This window comes from Salmo salar, chromosome ssa22 (assembly GCF_905237065.1).
Source record: "Salmo salar chromosome ssa22, Ssal_v3.1, whole genome shotgun sequence".
In the NCBI taxonomy this organism is placed as follows: domain Eukaryota; kingdom Metazoa; phylum Chordata; class Actinopteri; order Salmoniformes; family Salmonidae; genus Salmo; species Salmo salar.
The window spans coordinates 44116729-44132389 of NC_059463.1; the positions used below are offsets into that span (position 1 = coordinate 44116729).

Genomic DNA, 15661 nt, shown 5'->3' on the forward strand with positions numbered 1-15661 from the left:
TGTATTTTATTCTGTGTTTTGTTGTATTTTAATCTGTTTTGTTGTATTTTATTCTGTGTTTAGACCCTCATTGACTGTACTTTGTTCCGGTCCATGATTGTTACGCTGGGGTATAACATTGCTGAGTTCACACTGTTTGCCTAGTGTCTCCCTAGAAACAAAACCTTATCGACTGGACCCTCTCACCTGCACTGATTTGTTCCTGATGCAGGCCAAGTAATCTGATTTGTCTACTCCCCTGGGATGGGTGGGCCATGCTTTGGTTAACCACTCAGTTGTCAACAGAGATAAGGGGTGCATTGGAGAGCATCAATATTGTGCAGTCGCTAATCAGCAACTTTCAATGTGTGTTGCATTATGGGGATAAAAGTTATCGAACTACATCTGCATGAGCGTTACAAGAACCACATGATTGAGGGTCATGCAGTTTTTGATGTTTGCTGCAAGTTTCTGCAGTTGTTCCTCATCAACAGCACCCAGCATCCATCGCCTACATAATGGCCGTGGTCGACGTCGACTGCAGACTGACTCATGTATCCATCATGAATGTTATGCTCTCGAACACAGTCAATGAGAGGCACAATTGTCTCCAATAACTAGGGGGTTTGCTCGACCCATGTGGATGTGACTGAAACAGAGCAAACTTTCTAGCGAGATTTACAAGCTATGACAGATTCAAATAAGAAACCTCTCTCGCCAACCATTGTGATTTCCAGTTTGTTAGTGTGTTAGGATAATATGGAGGTTAGAGAAGAGTTTATTTTGACATTCTAACAAAAAACTCTTAGAAACAATGGAAGCATATTACCACTGCCATGTTGTGAGCCTTGCTGTTAGAATACAACTAACCAGCAACTTTTTGTTTCTCCCTTGACTGCAACAGCCTGCTTTTGACTGCTGTCAATGCTTTAAGAAAGCGCCCAAAGGTTACCAAGAGTTACCGAGTGAGTCGTTCCCACCCGAGTTGTTCCACCCCAGTGTAAGCATGCCACGCCTACACACATGCACGCATGCACACACACTAGTGGAAACGCACAGGCTGTGTACAACGCTAGAGTCAGTAGGGAAGATAAAGATGGAGACGATTTTTCCTCAGATCCCTCAACACAAATAAAACACAAATAAATGCTAAGGGCGGCGACTACATAACAAGTAGAGAGTTCAGTGGTTCGTTCGGTTTTCCTTTTAAGGAAGTTTTTTTTTGAGCCAATCCGGTTGGAGGACTACAGACACAATGCAGAGCCTTCAGATCCAGGACAAACGTCTGGGGAACACTGCATAGATATTACATTATTACATGATGTTATTACATAAAACAAGTGAAAGGCATGGCAACAGCAAACAACTCACCAGGGTGTGAGCTTTACTTGGGTGGAACCTTTCATCAGCTCCCCTGTCTGTAGCTGCGTCATCATAAAACCTCCCAGAGCAACGTGGACCACCCAAAACAAGTTCTGCCTGATCTGTCCATTTTCATCTAGCCCTTTCTATCTTCCATGTTTCATTGTCAACAAACGTTGGCTGAGAACATTTAATGTATTGTACTTTAGATTATATCTTTAAGTGAAAATGCCCGAGAAGCTGGTGTTTGGAGGATATATTGGTCAGATGGAACAGAGTAAATAGGCATTTTAACACCATAGATTTTTTTAGTTGGTGGAAACTTGTGGAATAGACTCTGTCTGGAATGTGGTTTTAACTAATCAGCATTTAGGATTAGACCCACCCATTGTATAATTGTCATTAAAACACCTTCACAGATACAAAGTAACAATCACAAATTAAGCTTGAAGGGATAAGGTGCATTGAAGGGGTGTCACACTACAATGGTTCTGAGGATTTCCCTTTAGAATGAAATAGAATTTGTTCACTTTAAAACACACTCATATCTGTAGTTTACAATAACTTCCACTCATTTTGCCCAGGTGCCATACTGTGTCTGTACACTAGGGGGAGCCCCCCTGCTAGACAGTCTCTACTCAGTTTTACACTTTTACATATAGTGGTTCCTCATCTTAGAAAATACATTGTTTAAGAAGTTGCCTTCTATCTGAGGAGTCAAGCAAACAAGTTTTGCAATATGGAAGTATTAAACAGTTTATTAATCAATTAAATCAAAGCTCATATGACATGGTAGTGTGTAAACATGTTGTTCCACACTCTTACATAAGGCTTGGCTAATATCCCATCGCAGCATTTTCCTGTGTGTTTTCATAGTAGCTACAACAAGGTCTTTGACAATTGTTTTGCATAGAGAGACAGCGTGGCTGTGCTTGTGTTTGGGTCTCCATTATTTTCTATAATTTCCTCTCTCTCATCCCCCCTCCAGTCCCCTTGCTCTCTTTCCCCTTCCTCCCTCCTCCCTCTTTTCCTTAGCATACACTTAGCTCTGCTCTTTCTCTCTCCCCCCAACCATTGCTCCTCTGTAAAAAGGGTGCAGTTTGTGCTAGAGGCTGCATGCGACGCTCCCTCTCTCTCTCTTTCACTTCCTCTTTCTCTCTCATTTTGTCTCGTTCTTTATATCTTTCTGTCTGTATTTATATGCCTCTCTTTTCTCCCTCATCATGTTCTCTCACTTTCTCCCACTTTTCTCACTCTCACTGTTTTTTAGTCACTGCAGTTCAGATTCCTAAGCAGTGAGTGTATCAGACACACCCTACTGCTGCCAGACAGACAGACCTTGCAGCAAACCACCTCCACCCAGACTGCTTTGGCTACACCCATCTCTCGATTACCTTCACTCCACATAGGATTTGGTCCTCTGTAGTTTAGTTGGTAGAGCATGGCCTGGCAACACCAGGGTGTATGAAATATGTATGCATGTAAGACTGCTTTGGATAAAAGTGTCAGCTAAATAGCATATAATATTTTATTACTTGTAGGACTACAGGTCAAAAAAGTATTCACTACTTTATCATCATGGGCAATTCCACAGTAACGGTTCAGATTTTTCACTTTAAAATGTATACCAAACAAAAAACATTGATTTCAAAGTTTAACAAAAGCATACAACTCTACACACAATGACTACTTTTAACAATACACAGAACATTTTACAAAAGCACATTTACTGGAAGAAGTGTTTAGGTGCAAAGTTTGGAAACAGAATTTAGTTCAAATCTCCCTCAGTTTTTTGTGTCCACGTTTTCCAAAAACTTCAATATCTGCTCCGAACTAAGATTCAACGATGTCTGCAGATAGAATGGTGTCAGCTATGACATAACAAATGGACTTTGAAAAAATATATATTGGTCATTGAACTACAGTAAGTGAATTGGATTTACACCCGGTAACAGAATTGCTGTAACGAAATGAGATCATGGGTCCTTGATCTGTACTACGCAGAAATGCATAATTATGCATATGAATGTCATTCTCTTCATGGTGATGTATCCTAAATAGGTACACAAAGGTGTAAATATGCAATATCCTACTTTGTGCATATTTCTGTATTATTCTAAACACTGGCTATTATGTTAATGAGCTCTGTTCCAAACAAGACCAAATTTGGTTGGTCCGGACCAGACCAAATCGGAACCAAGTTTCATAAGTTTGGACATCAAAGTACAGCACAGCACATAACAGTAAAGTAGATTAGAGTTCAGTACAGTAGATTACAGTAGAGTATAGTACAGTAGAGTTCAGTAAAGTACAATACAGTAAAGTAGAGCATAGTTCAGTACAATACAGTACCTTATAGTGTACTCAACTCGTGTGCTCTACTGTGTACAATACTCTACTTTTCCTTACTGTACTCTGCTGTCCAAACTTGTTAACCCAACTGTTGTGATTACTATGATTTCCCATTGTAGCCAATTCAATTGCAGAAATTCCGTTACCTATTTTTGAAAAAAATTGGTTACGAATCTTGAGTTTTAATCAGTTAAAAATTCATAAACAAAATTGATATCAGTAAAAACACTAATGAATTGCTAGGTTTACCTTTACTTGTTACTACTGTGAACCTTCCTTATCCTCCCTCATGAGGGAGAGACATTAGAAAATATCTGTAAGATGTGGGTTTTTGGTAACGGAATTTCAAGGCACAAGACAATGTTTCACTTACAGAAGGCAAAAACATTTATCAAAACTAAATATAAGTGTTGATATTAGTTGGCAGGGGTCTTTCAACATTATTGTTTTTTGATGTATTTCTAAAACCTTTTAAGACTTTTTTTCTGATAACCGCCCCTTTTAAATCTGACCCAAAATCAAAGCCTTTGCTGTTCCTTATTTTTAGGATGGAAAATGGTTGATATATATATGCCTTAATTAGAAAGAAAGAAATAGTCTCTTAGCTCTCATTTGACACCCAATTTGACATGCTCCCATGAACTTCACGTTGCTGCTCATGGGACCTATTACCTGGAAGTGACATCATTACTTGTTTCTACATGTAGGCTGTTGTATCTGGGTGTGTGTGCGCCATATACGCACACACACCCAGTCAGAAGACCCAGCCCAAACTTTCCCTTTCAAATGGAAACTGACGGGTCTTGCTTGTTTTTCCTGGCTAATCAGGTCCAGGCTGCGTCACTTCCTTGTTGGAAAAGGGGGTGGGGATTGAACAGTGTTGACCTGTCGGGTTTATCCTAGTTGGAGGAGCAGAAGTTTTTTTTTCTTTAGTCTGTGTTTTGTGTGTCAGTAGTATACTTAATTCAAAATGTATCTAAATTAACCAAGCCTCGGGACAGTTTGGGATTACCCAGATAAATACAGGATACACTCAAATCTATGGTATGTACCTAAACACAGTTTTTCAGTGTGTGTGTTGTGGTTTTCTCTCTTCGTGCCAGCCCTATCGCTTTAGTTTGAGGGTTTGTGATATCACCGGTTGCAGACACTTCTGATGAGTGACGTTCTAGTTTATCTTTCATGAGCAGACATATCCACCACATATGTTACTTAAATCACTCAGACGAGACCATGGGGCTTCTGATCTGTACATGTCCTTTACATGTTATCGAAGAAACTTGGCAAAGAGCTCAATACAGCTGGACGTGACCTAGGGGAAAATACAGAGATGTAAATGCATTGCTTGGAGGCAAATTGCGTAGGTATTCAATTAAACTCTAGCAGACTTGCTGTCATCAGAGTGCTACTGAAGGTGTAGATATTGTGATCTATTAGTGAGATTTTATTTACACATTTACACTAAAAAAACATTCTCAACATTCACAGATTCTAGAAATTCAGACAGGGCAGAGACAACTGGAGCCTTTGAAACTAAGAGCGAGCATAATTTTATTTATACACACAAATTCAGACTGAGTCAATTACCTTATTGCTGATGTGACATTTTGAAGTACGAGACAATCCATTGTGAAAAATAATATTAATATTAATTATGCTTATGACAACAGGAAGTAGGGTGGTTATAATCTGTGAAACGTTCTAACCGGAATCTGTTCCAAAAACTTCGTAAATAACAAGGTTGCTAACAAACAACGCATACATAGTTGTTTTGCGGCAGAATAAGATACCGGGTGGGCAATTTTGATACGTTTTTCACTCACCACGTTTATTCCGAAAAATGTCTGTCCTCACTCTGGTAGCCTATGGACAAACATTAAGAATTAGTAACGTGGTGAGTTGATGCCTATTCGGCAGCTAGTTAGCTAGGTGAATTGATCATGCTACTTTGTATGCGTTGTTTGTTGGCATCCTTGTTATTTACGAAGTTTTTTGTAACATATTCCTGTTGGAACGTAACACAAATTATACCCATCCAAGGAAGTATGCTGTGTTTGACAGTCAAATATTACTGAATGACATCTTTGCAAGACAAAGCATGCGTCCAGGCAGTCATAAGCTCTCTCATGTTGAATGCATGTGACTATAGGAGTGCATTCTAGCCATTGATGTCTATTTTCCAATTTACTCCACTATTTACATTAGCGTAGCTATAACACCAACCAAATTAGTATATGACACAACTAGACATCATTGTCCCTAAATAGTTTAGCTAGGTCAGTACTTTGTAGCCTACCTGATTAGCCAACTCCTTTGAAATCACTGTAGCAGCTAGCCATGTTGAGATTAGGGTTTGGGTCAATTTCAAAGTAATCACATACATTGTGCCCAGGTTAGCCAACTGCTTTGGGATTAGTGTAAATGTAACCTTTATTTAACTAGGAAAGTCAGTTAAGAACAAATTCTTATTTACAATGACGTCCTACCCCGGACAACGCTGGGCCAATTGTGTGCCGCCCTATGGGACTCCCAATCACGGCCGGATGTGATACAGCCTGGATTTGTACCAGGGACTGTAGTGGCGCTTCTTGCACTGAGACGCAGTGCCTTAGACCGCTGCGCCACTCGGGAGCCCAGCTAGCCGTATTGCTAAAACCAACCCTTTTCACGTGTCGTTCTGTTGGGTGGGGCCCAGTATTAGTAATCAGTTTCATAGCTCAGCTCAGTAGAGCAAAGACAACCTCTTTCAACCCTATTGTTGAATAAGCTCCTATTAAACTCCTAGGAGGAACAAGCCCAACAAATCAGCCGGGCTAGACAATCTGGACCCTCTCTTTCAAAAATGATCTGCCGAAATGTTTGCAACCCCTATTACTAGCCTGTTCAACTTCTCTTTCGTATCGTCTGAGATTCCCAAAGATTGGAAAGCTGCCGCGGTCATCCCCCTCTTGAAAGGGGGTGACACTCTAGACGCAAACTGCTACAGACCTATATCTATCCTACCCTGCCTTTCTAAGGTCTTCGAAAGCCAAGTTAACAAACAGATTACTGACCATTTCGAATCCCACCATACCTTCTCCGCTATGCAATCTGGTTTTAGAGCTGGTCATGGGCGCACCTCACGCTCAAGGTCCTAAACGATATCATAACCGCCATCGCGAAGAGACATTACTGTGCAGCCGTATTCATCGACCTGGCCAAGGCTTTTGACTCTGTCAATCACCACATTCTTATTGGCAGACTCGACAGCCTTGGTTTCTCAAATGATTGCCTCGCCTGGTTTACCAACTACTTCTCTGATAGAGTTCAGTGTGTCAAATCGGAGGGTCTGTTGTCCGGACCTCTGGCATTCTCTATGGGGGTGCCACAGGGTTCAATTCTTGGGCCGACTCTCTTCTCTGTATACATCAATGATGTCGCTTTTGCTGCTGGTGATTCTCTGATCCACCTCTACGCAGACGACACCATTCTGTATACTTCTGGCCCCTCTTTGGACACTGTGTTAACTAACCTCCAGACGAGCTTCAATGCCATACAACTCTCCTTCCGTGGCCTCCAACTGCTCTTAAATGCAAGTAAAACTAAATGCATGCTATTTAATCGATCACTGCCCACACCTGCCCGCCCGTCCAGCATCACTACTCTGGACGGCTCTGACTTAGAATACGTGGACAACTACAAATCCCTAGGTGTCTGGTTAGACTGTAATATCTCACATTAAGCATCTCCAATCCAAAATTAAATCTAGAATCGGCTTCCTATATCGCAACAAAGCATCCTTCACTCATGCTGCCAAACATACTCTCGTAAAACTGACCATCCTACCGATCCTCGACTTCGGCGACTTCATCTATAAAATAGCCTCCAATAATCTACTCAACAAATTGGATGCAGTCTATCACAGTGCCATCTGTTTTACTACCCACCACTGCGACCTGTACGCTCTCGTTGGTTGGCCCTCGCTTCATACTCGTCGCAAAACTCACTGGCTACAGGTTATCTACAAGTCTCTGCTAGGTAAAGCCCCGCCTTATCTCAGCTCACTGGTCACCATAGCAGCACCCACTCGTAGCACTCGCTCCAGCAGGTATATCTCGCTGGTCACCCCCAAAGCCAATTCCTCCTTTGGTCGCCTTTCCTTCCAGTTCTCTGCTGCCAATGACTGGAACAAACAGCAAAAATCACTGAAGCTGGAGATTCATCTCTCCCTCACTAGCTTTAAGCACCAGCTGTCAGAGCAGCTCACAGATCGCTGCACCTGTACATAGCCCATCTGTAAACAGCCCATCTGTAAACAGCCCATCTATCTACCTCATCCCCATACTGTATTTATTTATCTTGCTCCTTTGCACCCCAGTATCTCTACGTGCACATTCATCTTCTGCACATCTACCATTCCAGGGTTTAATTGCCATATTGTAATTACTTCGCCACCATGGCCTATGTATTGCCTTAACTCCCTTATCTTACCTCATTTGCACTCACTGTATATAGACATTTTGTTTTATTTTTTCTACTATATTATTGACTATGTTTTGTTTATTCCATGTGTAACTTTGTGTTGTTGTATGTGTCGAATTGCCATGCTTTATTTTGGCCAGGTCGCAGTTGCAAATAAGATCTTGTTTGGTGGAGGAAAAAAGCCTATTGTTGAATAAGCTCCAATTAAACCACTAGGAGGAACAAACCATAGAGATAGAGCACTCTGGTGCCTGAAAGTCTGTTTTAGCATGGACAGAACCATTGAGGACTTTTACCATTTTGAAGTAGTCAACTGGATAGGACTTCCTATGGGTAAAGGAAGGATCACATAATTCCGGAGGGATCAGCCAATGAATTATACTTGTGAGCAAACATTCCATAACTGCAGGTGGCAGTAAATCGCCAACCTTGCCTTTATACCTGTTCAAACAATACACTCCAGGGGTGTATTCATTAGGAACAAAAATAACCAAACGGAACAAAACGGGGAGGGAGCTACCTGAATTTGTCCAATAGAAACTCTCGTTTCCGTTGCAACCTGACCCACCACCAGGATTTGGTCCAATGTACCAACATTTAAAATTGTGTTTTTTACATTGGATAAAAGTAGAAACTCAGAGCTAGAAAATTGTACATCATACACTGCAGTTGAGGAACAATGGGAAAGTAATTATTCTTTGAAAGTTGATAAACTTGCAACCCCATTTTTGTTTTGGTACACTTACTGGAGAGCTCTTCTTTGTCTACAGTAGGGCTGTTGCGGTGACCATATTACCGCCACACCGGGGGTCACGAGTCATGAAGATAGTGAAATTCCATGTGACCGTTTAGCCACGGTAATTAGGCTTCTTCAAGCGCTGATGCTGTTGATGGTTATTAGTAGCCTACCATACTTGCTAACTGCCTGGTACTCAGCACTCTATTGTCCCTAATCACTCTGACATGAATGGAAATGTTATCAGAAATCTAATTAAACACTTCATGAGCTCATGTTGCACATTTCTATAGGCTATGCAATTGTGCAAGATAACAGAGGGATGGCCTCTATTAAAAAAAAAGGATCCCATCAGCTTTCTATAGGCTAGGCCTAATATATTTATTTCTCAACTGTCCTAATATTAAGCACACTAGGCTAACCTGATGGGTCATGTAATCATCTGGCGAAGTAGAGTCTTTTGTTTAGTCATGTAACTAGCTAGCTAAACAATGAACAGGCATTAACCCAACTCATACTACTACCAATAAATACTGATTGTCAAAGTTGTCGTATGAATCTGTAGGTAGCTAAAGCTAACCAACTAGGTTCAATGTTAGCTAGCTAGCTAACATTAGGCTATAACTAGCAATGCAAATGGATTTCTGATTTGAATAATATTACTACATAGATCATACATGTAATGTTAGCTAGCGAGCAAGCAAACTAACGTTCGCGAGCTAGCTATCAATACACTTTAACTTGCAATGAAAACAACTTTCTGGCAAAATTTGAAATGTATAATGCCCGTATACATGGATGAACGCTTCATGGCAGACTGGAACCATTTAACACAGTTTTGTTTCTAGCTACAGCTTGTTTGGCAAGCATTGTGTCAAGTCACACCGGTTCACACTGACCGTGGCTTGTGCAGAAAGTAGCCCATCACAACTTTTTCCAACTGATTTGTTGTGTTGATAGCACCTGCTAAATTCAGGGCATCAATGTAGTTGAGAAAAGTAGTAAAACCTTTTGTAGTTCTAGATGGCTAACGTTATATCTTTCAAAAAAGCTGCGGTAGAAAGGATTATCAATACATACTGAGCAGCTCACATTATAGACAAAAGCATGCTACATGGCAGATCAATCCAAACTCAGCTCCCTGGATGTCCAGCTCATCCATTATCTCAGCCAATCATGACTAGCGGGAAGGTTCCTGACTTTTTCTGTGGCTAAACCAACTAGGCTCGTAATTTAACAATTGTATTCGTATTTTCAGATTAAATACAAGTTTGTTATTAAGACACATGAAAGTTCAGAGAAGACATTTCTGCCCAAAAATGCCTCTCCTGTGAAGTAGTGACGTGCGACATATGCCTAGCTTCCTGAAATGGGTCACAAATATTTTCAGTTTTGAGTAAATAGTTTCCGTTGCAAACATTTGACTTATGACTACACACCAGGTGGCTGTATGCACCCTTTCAGTTTGTTTACCAAGACCATAGAAGTAGAAGAATAAGAAAATGTACTACTTCAAAATGGAGATGGCCTCAATGTCGCTGCCCAGGCTCTCACACACGCCATAATGGGACCGATACAATGTTACGTCCTATAACTATCTCTATGGAACAACCCTATTTCCTACCAGTTACAGACTGATTACAGACTATATTATTAACTAGGGCCAGGACGACACCAGTATCGCAATAGTTTTTCCATGGCAAAAATGAAAACACGAAGCAGATCACATTCTTTGCTCCTTTAAAAACCTGCTGTATATAAAACATTGTGTGCTATAGCGTGGAAAATAAATCTCTGTGACTCTGGATGACAAGATAATGATGATTGTTTCCAACATTAGGGCTGTTTTCCTAAAGATGTTAAATCCACTTTGTGTTTTGTTTCCTTGCCACGATACTAACGAGTATCTCTACTGGTATCGTCCCGGCCATAATATTACTCTCAGCAGCCCATTGGCTCCTGAGCAGCCCATTGGCTCTTGTGTCATGCTGGCTGCCCCTGTATGCAGCAGTGGTGCCCTCTTAAACATTTCTCTGATGTTTCTGTGCCACCATTTCATATACACTCTCCTTGGGTGTGGCTATGACTCTGACATCGTTTTGAATGGAGGGGTGTGTGTGTGTACGTGCGTATAGATAGGCAACGGTTTAAACTGGTTTCAGGGTAACTGGTCCTTAACACAGCCCCATGTCTATTTTGGCCCATGGTCACGTTTTGGTTGCGGGTGCCGGTAGCTCCCTGGCTTCCCAGAAGCAGTGTCACTGTCACGCTGATATTGGTGTCTAGTTATCAGCTGGAACTGTATGCTTGTTGTTCACTGGTTGCTATCCACAGTAACTATAACCCTTAGCTTTACACTGCGGTTCACTAGTGTGTGTGTGTGTGTGTGTGTGTGTGTGTGTGTGTGTGTGTGTGTGTACTTGTTCATCTGTTTGTTCACCCGCCCGCAATTGCTAATCGCCCGGCTATATGTGATTTAAAGTGAAAATCTGAGGCAGCTAAAATAGAAAATGAGCTGTACAGTCAGATGCGGAACAATTTTTTGACAGGGGGTGTGGGATTATTTCTTTTTTTAAGCCTAATTTAGATAAGACTATGTTTCTGCTCATAATTTCCAGCATTTGGTAGGCTATTTGTTAGTCAACTTGTCTATAATTCGATCACAGGCGGCCGGTGGCACCATAATTTGGGAGGATGGGTGGTTGGAACGGAATAAATGGAATGGTATTGAACACATCAAACACATTGTTTCCAAGTGTTTTTTACCATTCCATTAACTCTATTCCAGCCATTATTATGAGCCGTCCTCCCCTCAGCAGCCTCCTGTGAATTACATACATGCAGCTTCTCTTGTTATTAGCCTACTTATTGCCCTAGAAGAAAAAATAAATCCTTGCTCACCAGAAAATATGTACATCACTGTACATACATCAATATAATTATTGTTTGAATTTAGTTGACACCAATAAAGTTCTTTCATCTCTGCTTCTCTCACACAGCAAAGACGTTTAGGGACCAGGGAGGAAATGCAATAACAAAAAAAACGGAAAGGTTTTCTGTGCAAAAATTCCAGATGGCAGTTTTAAGGGAATTAAAAGCAGTGAAAACGACTCAACATGTTTCTGATAAGATTTCCATTCGGCCTGGATGCATATTTTATGTGGTTGAAATACTATCAGCTTTTATGATGCTGATAAAGATAGCACCGCGATCTTTACATTTGGTCCCTAATCGCGCATTCATTCTCTCATTGATGCTGAAATAAATAAATCATATTTCTCCACTCCTGTTCCCGAGTCATTTCTTTCTGCAAGAAATGCTTAATTCTGCAGGAGTTAATATTAAGGCTATGTGAGACGTTATAGACATACAGTCAGTGTGCATTTGTTAGTTACTGTTCCATTTAACCAATCTGAACATTAGTGTACCATTGACGTCCCATTTTGTGACATCTTTCCCCAACATTAGTCTACTGTTCTGGCCACCTTTTCTTTATTTTCAACTCCATTTCGCAGATTTTCTCTTATTGAATTAAACTCCGACATTGTACTTTTTTGCCTCAGTGCATCAACGTAAATTTTTTCTGCCCAAGTTCCCAAAAGCATTTGGCGTGTATAGTTAGGCCCTAAAGCTTAAGCTTACACACGCCAGATAAAAATAATGAAAGAAAATCTTCAAAGTAGCCTATAGATATGAATTATACACTTATGGATTTTCAATGTATTGTTTTCTCTTTATTCAACCAGGCCGCCAACCGTCCGCCCTTCATTCACACAATATTTCATGACCCTAAACCCGCCCGCGGAGACTCCAGGTTATGAGTCAATCTGCGCATCACTAGTATGTTTGTATGTATGTACGTACACAGTAATTATACATTACCCTCCTGCCCTCAGAACAGTCTAAGTCGTTGGGGCATGGATTCTACAACTGTGGTTCTCAACTGGTTTTGCCTCGGTACCCAAATTTAACCAAGTTGTCTCAGTCTTGATCCAATATTCACAATTTTCTTTATTTGCCAAAATGGAATCTGGAAAATTATGTTTAATGCTATGTTGATAGTAAATTTATCAATTATATGACAAGGGAACAACAGTCCCACCTTTTCATTGTCAATAATAATTACATTTTGCCCATATTCTTGATGAAGAATGTTAAGCGCACTGGTTTGATACCAGAAAATCAACAAAATCCACTAAATAACACTGCTAATAACTCTATATTAAAATACTGTGATTGAAAAAAAGATATATATTATAAAAAAATATAGGTTCATTAACATGTCTACACACGTTCTACCTGATTTTAGTCATTTAAGTTCAGACTGGAGAATCTTTCATTAAAAAAACTTTCTTTTAACTCACACACGCAACCCAGTCAAAACCTCCCGTGACCCACAAGTTGAGTATTGCTGCTCTGCAAAGTGTCGAAAGTATTCCACAGGGATACTGGCCCACGTTGACTCCAGTGATTCCCACAGTTGTCAAGTTGGCTGGATTTCGTTTAGATGGTGGACCATTCTTGATATACACGCAAACTGTTGAGTGTGAAAAACACAACAGCATAGCAGTTCTTGAGAAGAAATCATGGTAAGACTTGAGCATCCAGGTATAATGCATTATGACTTGTCATGACCCCTTTATAATGTCATATAAGCATCTCATAATGACCCGGACAAAATAACAGCCAGTTTGAGACATTTGATCAATTATGACATATACAACCTTGTTATAACACATAACATAATGTTAGTACTTTTATTTGAATGGTAAACTCTTGATTAACTGGGTCAATTAAGATGGCATAGGCCTACTCACAATACAGGTGGATGTATATTCAATAGGAGTGTGTGCAGGTATTGAGTCTATGGTTCGTTGCCAAAAATGGTGCATGTGGTGCAATACTGCACCTTTCTTTTTGAGAATGAGCTAGCTTGCTGCTGATTTCCCCAGCTAGACATTCTGCATTGTGTAGTGCTCAGGTGGCGAGTGGTGGCAGGCATACCAGTAGTTTTGCTATGTAGTGGGCTGATGGATTAGAAAAGGCCAATATCAGCCCGAAAAGGAGCTTGGTCGTTCTCTGACGCAGATAGATAGGTTAACACTGAGACTTTGGGTGAGTCTCAGGTGAGCTGGAGGACCGCTTGATCAGAATCTGGTGAGCAAAATAAACCATGTTTTACCCACAGATAAGGTTACGCAGTTTTGGATTGGTTGGACTTCTAATCAGTAACAGTGTTTTGGTACTGTCTGATTAGCAATGATAGCAGTTTTGCTACTATTTGTTTTGATGGAATAATGTCTGGTTAGCTCATTGCTAATCAATAGTTGTGTTTTTCTACTTTCTGATAAGCAGTAGTACAGAAGTTTTGCCACTTTGGTTATGGTAACAATGTTTGGCCTTTAACATCAATAGTGTTTTAGCAGCAGTAACAACAATGTCTAGTCAGTAAAAAATGTGAATACTGGGTTAGACTAATGAAGTATGCCTACCTTCAATATTTTAGACTCAGTCTCCTATCACAATCAGCAGTAAAAGTGACTGCTACTGGCATTTTATGACACTGTTTAGGTTGGAGTCTGATAGTTGCATTGATGTGGTTGGCTGGTTTCACCTGTACTGTCACGGTTGTCACGGAGACGATGCCTGAGTGCATGCTCTTATGCTGACTGGTACCTGCCCTGTGTTCTCTACCCTCCCAATGCATTGTGTGGTTCTTCATGGGTGTGTGTTGTAAGATTGATTGTTGTTAATCTATCTGCCTCTAATATAGTGTCTGGGTAGTTAGGTAAGCTAAACTAACCTGTCTAGCTAGTAGTTACCCCTCAGAGCCTGGTTCCTCTCTAGGTTTCTTCCTAGGTTCCTAGTTTTTCCTAGCCACTGTGCTTCTACATCTGCATTGCTTGCTGTTTGGGGTTTTAGGCTGGGTTTCTGTATTGTGCTTTGTGACATCTGATGTAAAAAGGGCTTTATAAATACATTTGATTTATTGATAGTCAGCTCACCAGAGGTGAAAATGCATTGATATTGGCCAAGTGTGCAATGTAAATAATAATAATAATCTTGTTTTGTCTTGCGGGAATAAATAAAACTTAAATGCTGTTCATCATTACCGTTGTGTCTTTCACCTGTCTTCACAAATATGTATTTTGAGTTGAGGTCTGGTGTGTACCTTTTGACACTGAATAAAGGGTTTGTGTTACATTAGAAATGAGAAGTGTGGTTTGTTTTTACACACACAAAAAAAACACTTCCTGTGTTGTGTGCTGTTGGTTGAAAGACAAGAGGAGAAAGCTGGCAGTGAGACTGCCATGTTCCTTGACTGCCATGATCAAATGACTTCAAGTGCAGCCAAATGCCTTGTTTTGTGTTTGTTTTCCACCTCAACAAAGTGTTTGTTTTTATCAACCATAGTCTGCAATTCAATTTAAAGGAAACGGGTAATATTTGAACAGCATTTAAATAGAGGTCTCTGGGATATTTTGTCAACATAGAGATAGACACAGATGTAATTAGTATTATCTCTTTGGTTTCCAAAAGATGAGCCAGTCAGTATGCCCTGTGCCACGCCAAGACACCGCCCTTTCTTTGTCTATCCTTTAATTTACATGCAGATTCTGGTGTGTTGCCTAGCGCCCAAATATTTATCCAAAAGGAGGGCATCGTGACTCGTCAGCCTACTTTCCGCCCCTCCCTTGCTACTTCCTCCAAAACCGAGTGGGGACTTGTTCCAATATTTTAAAGATGCTTCCTTCCTTCTTTCTTTCCTTC

At 40.6% G+C, this 15661-nt stretch overlaps 1 protein-coding gene across 37 annotated transcripts in view; it reads left to right on the forward strand.

Moving 5' to 3' along the window:
* Nucleotides 1–15661, forward strand: part of cast (calpastatin) — a 71251-nt gene that overhangs the window by 21880 nt on the left and 33710 nt on the right. For 23 of the 37 annotated variants that reach the window (XR_006761273.1, XM_045705020.1, XM_045705028.1 and 20 more), the window contains one exon: nucleotides 884–979. The exons of 9 other annotated variants lie outside the window; for them this stretch is intronic. Coding sequence is in view for 27 of the 28 variants with exons in the window: in XM_045705020.1 (XP_045560976.1) it covers nucleotides 884–979 (96 nt within the window). In the remaining variant the exon portion in view is untranslated. Of the gene's footprint in view, nucleotides 1–883; nucleotides 980–4447; nucleotides 4738–5014; nucleotides 5054–15661 lie in introns of those variants that run through there. 5 more of the 37 variants (XM_014167475.2, XM_045705034.1, XM_045705023.1 and 2 more) reach the window with 3 other exon arrangements.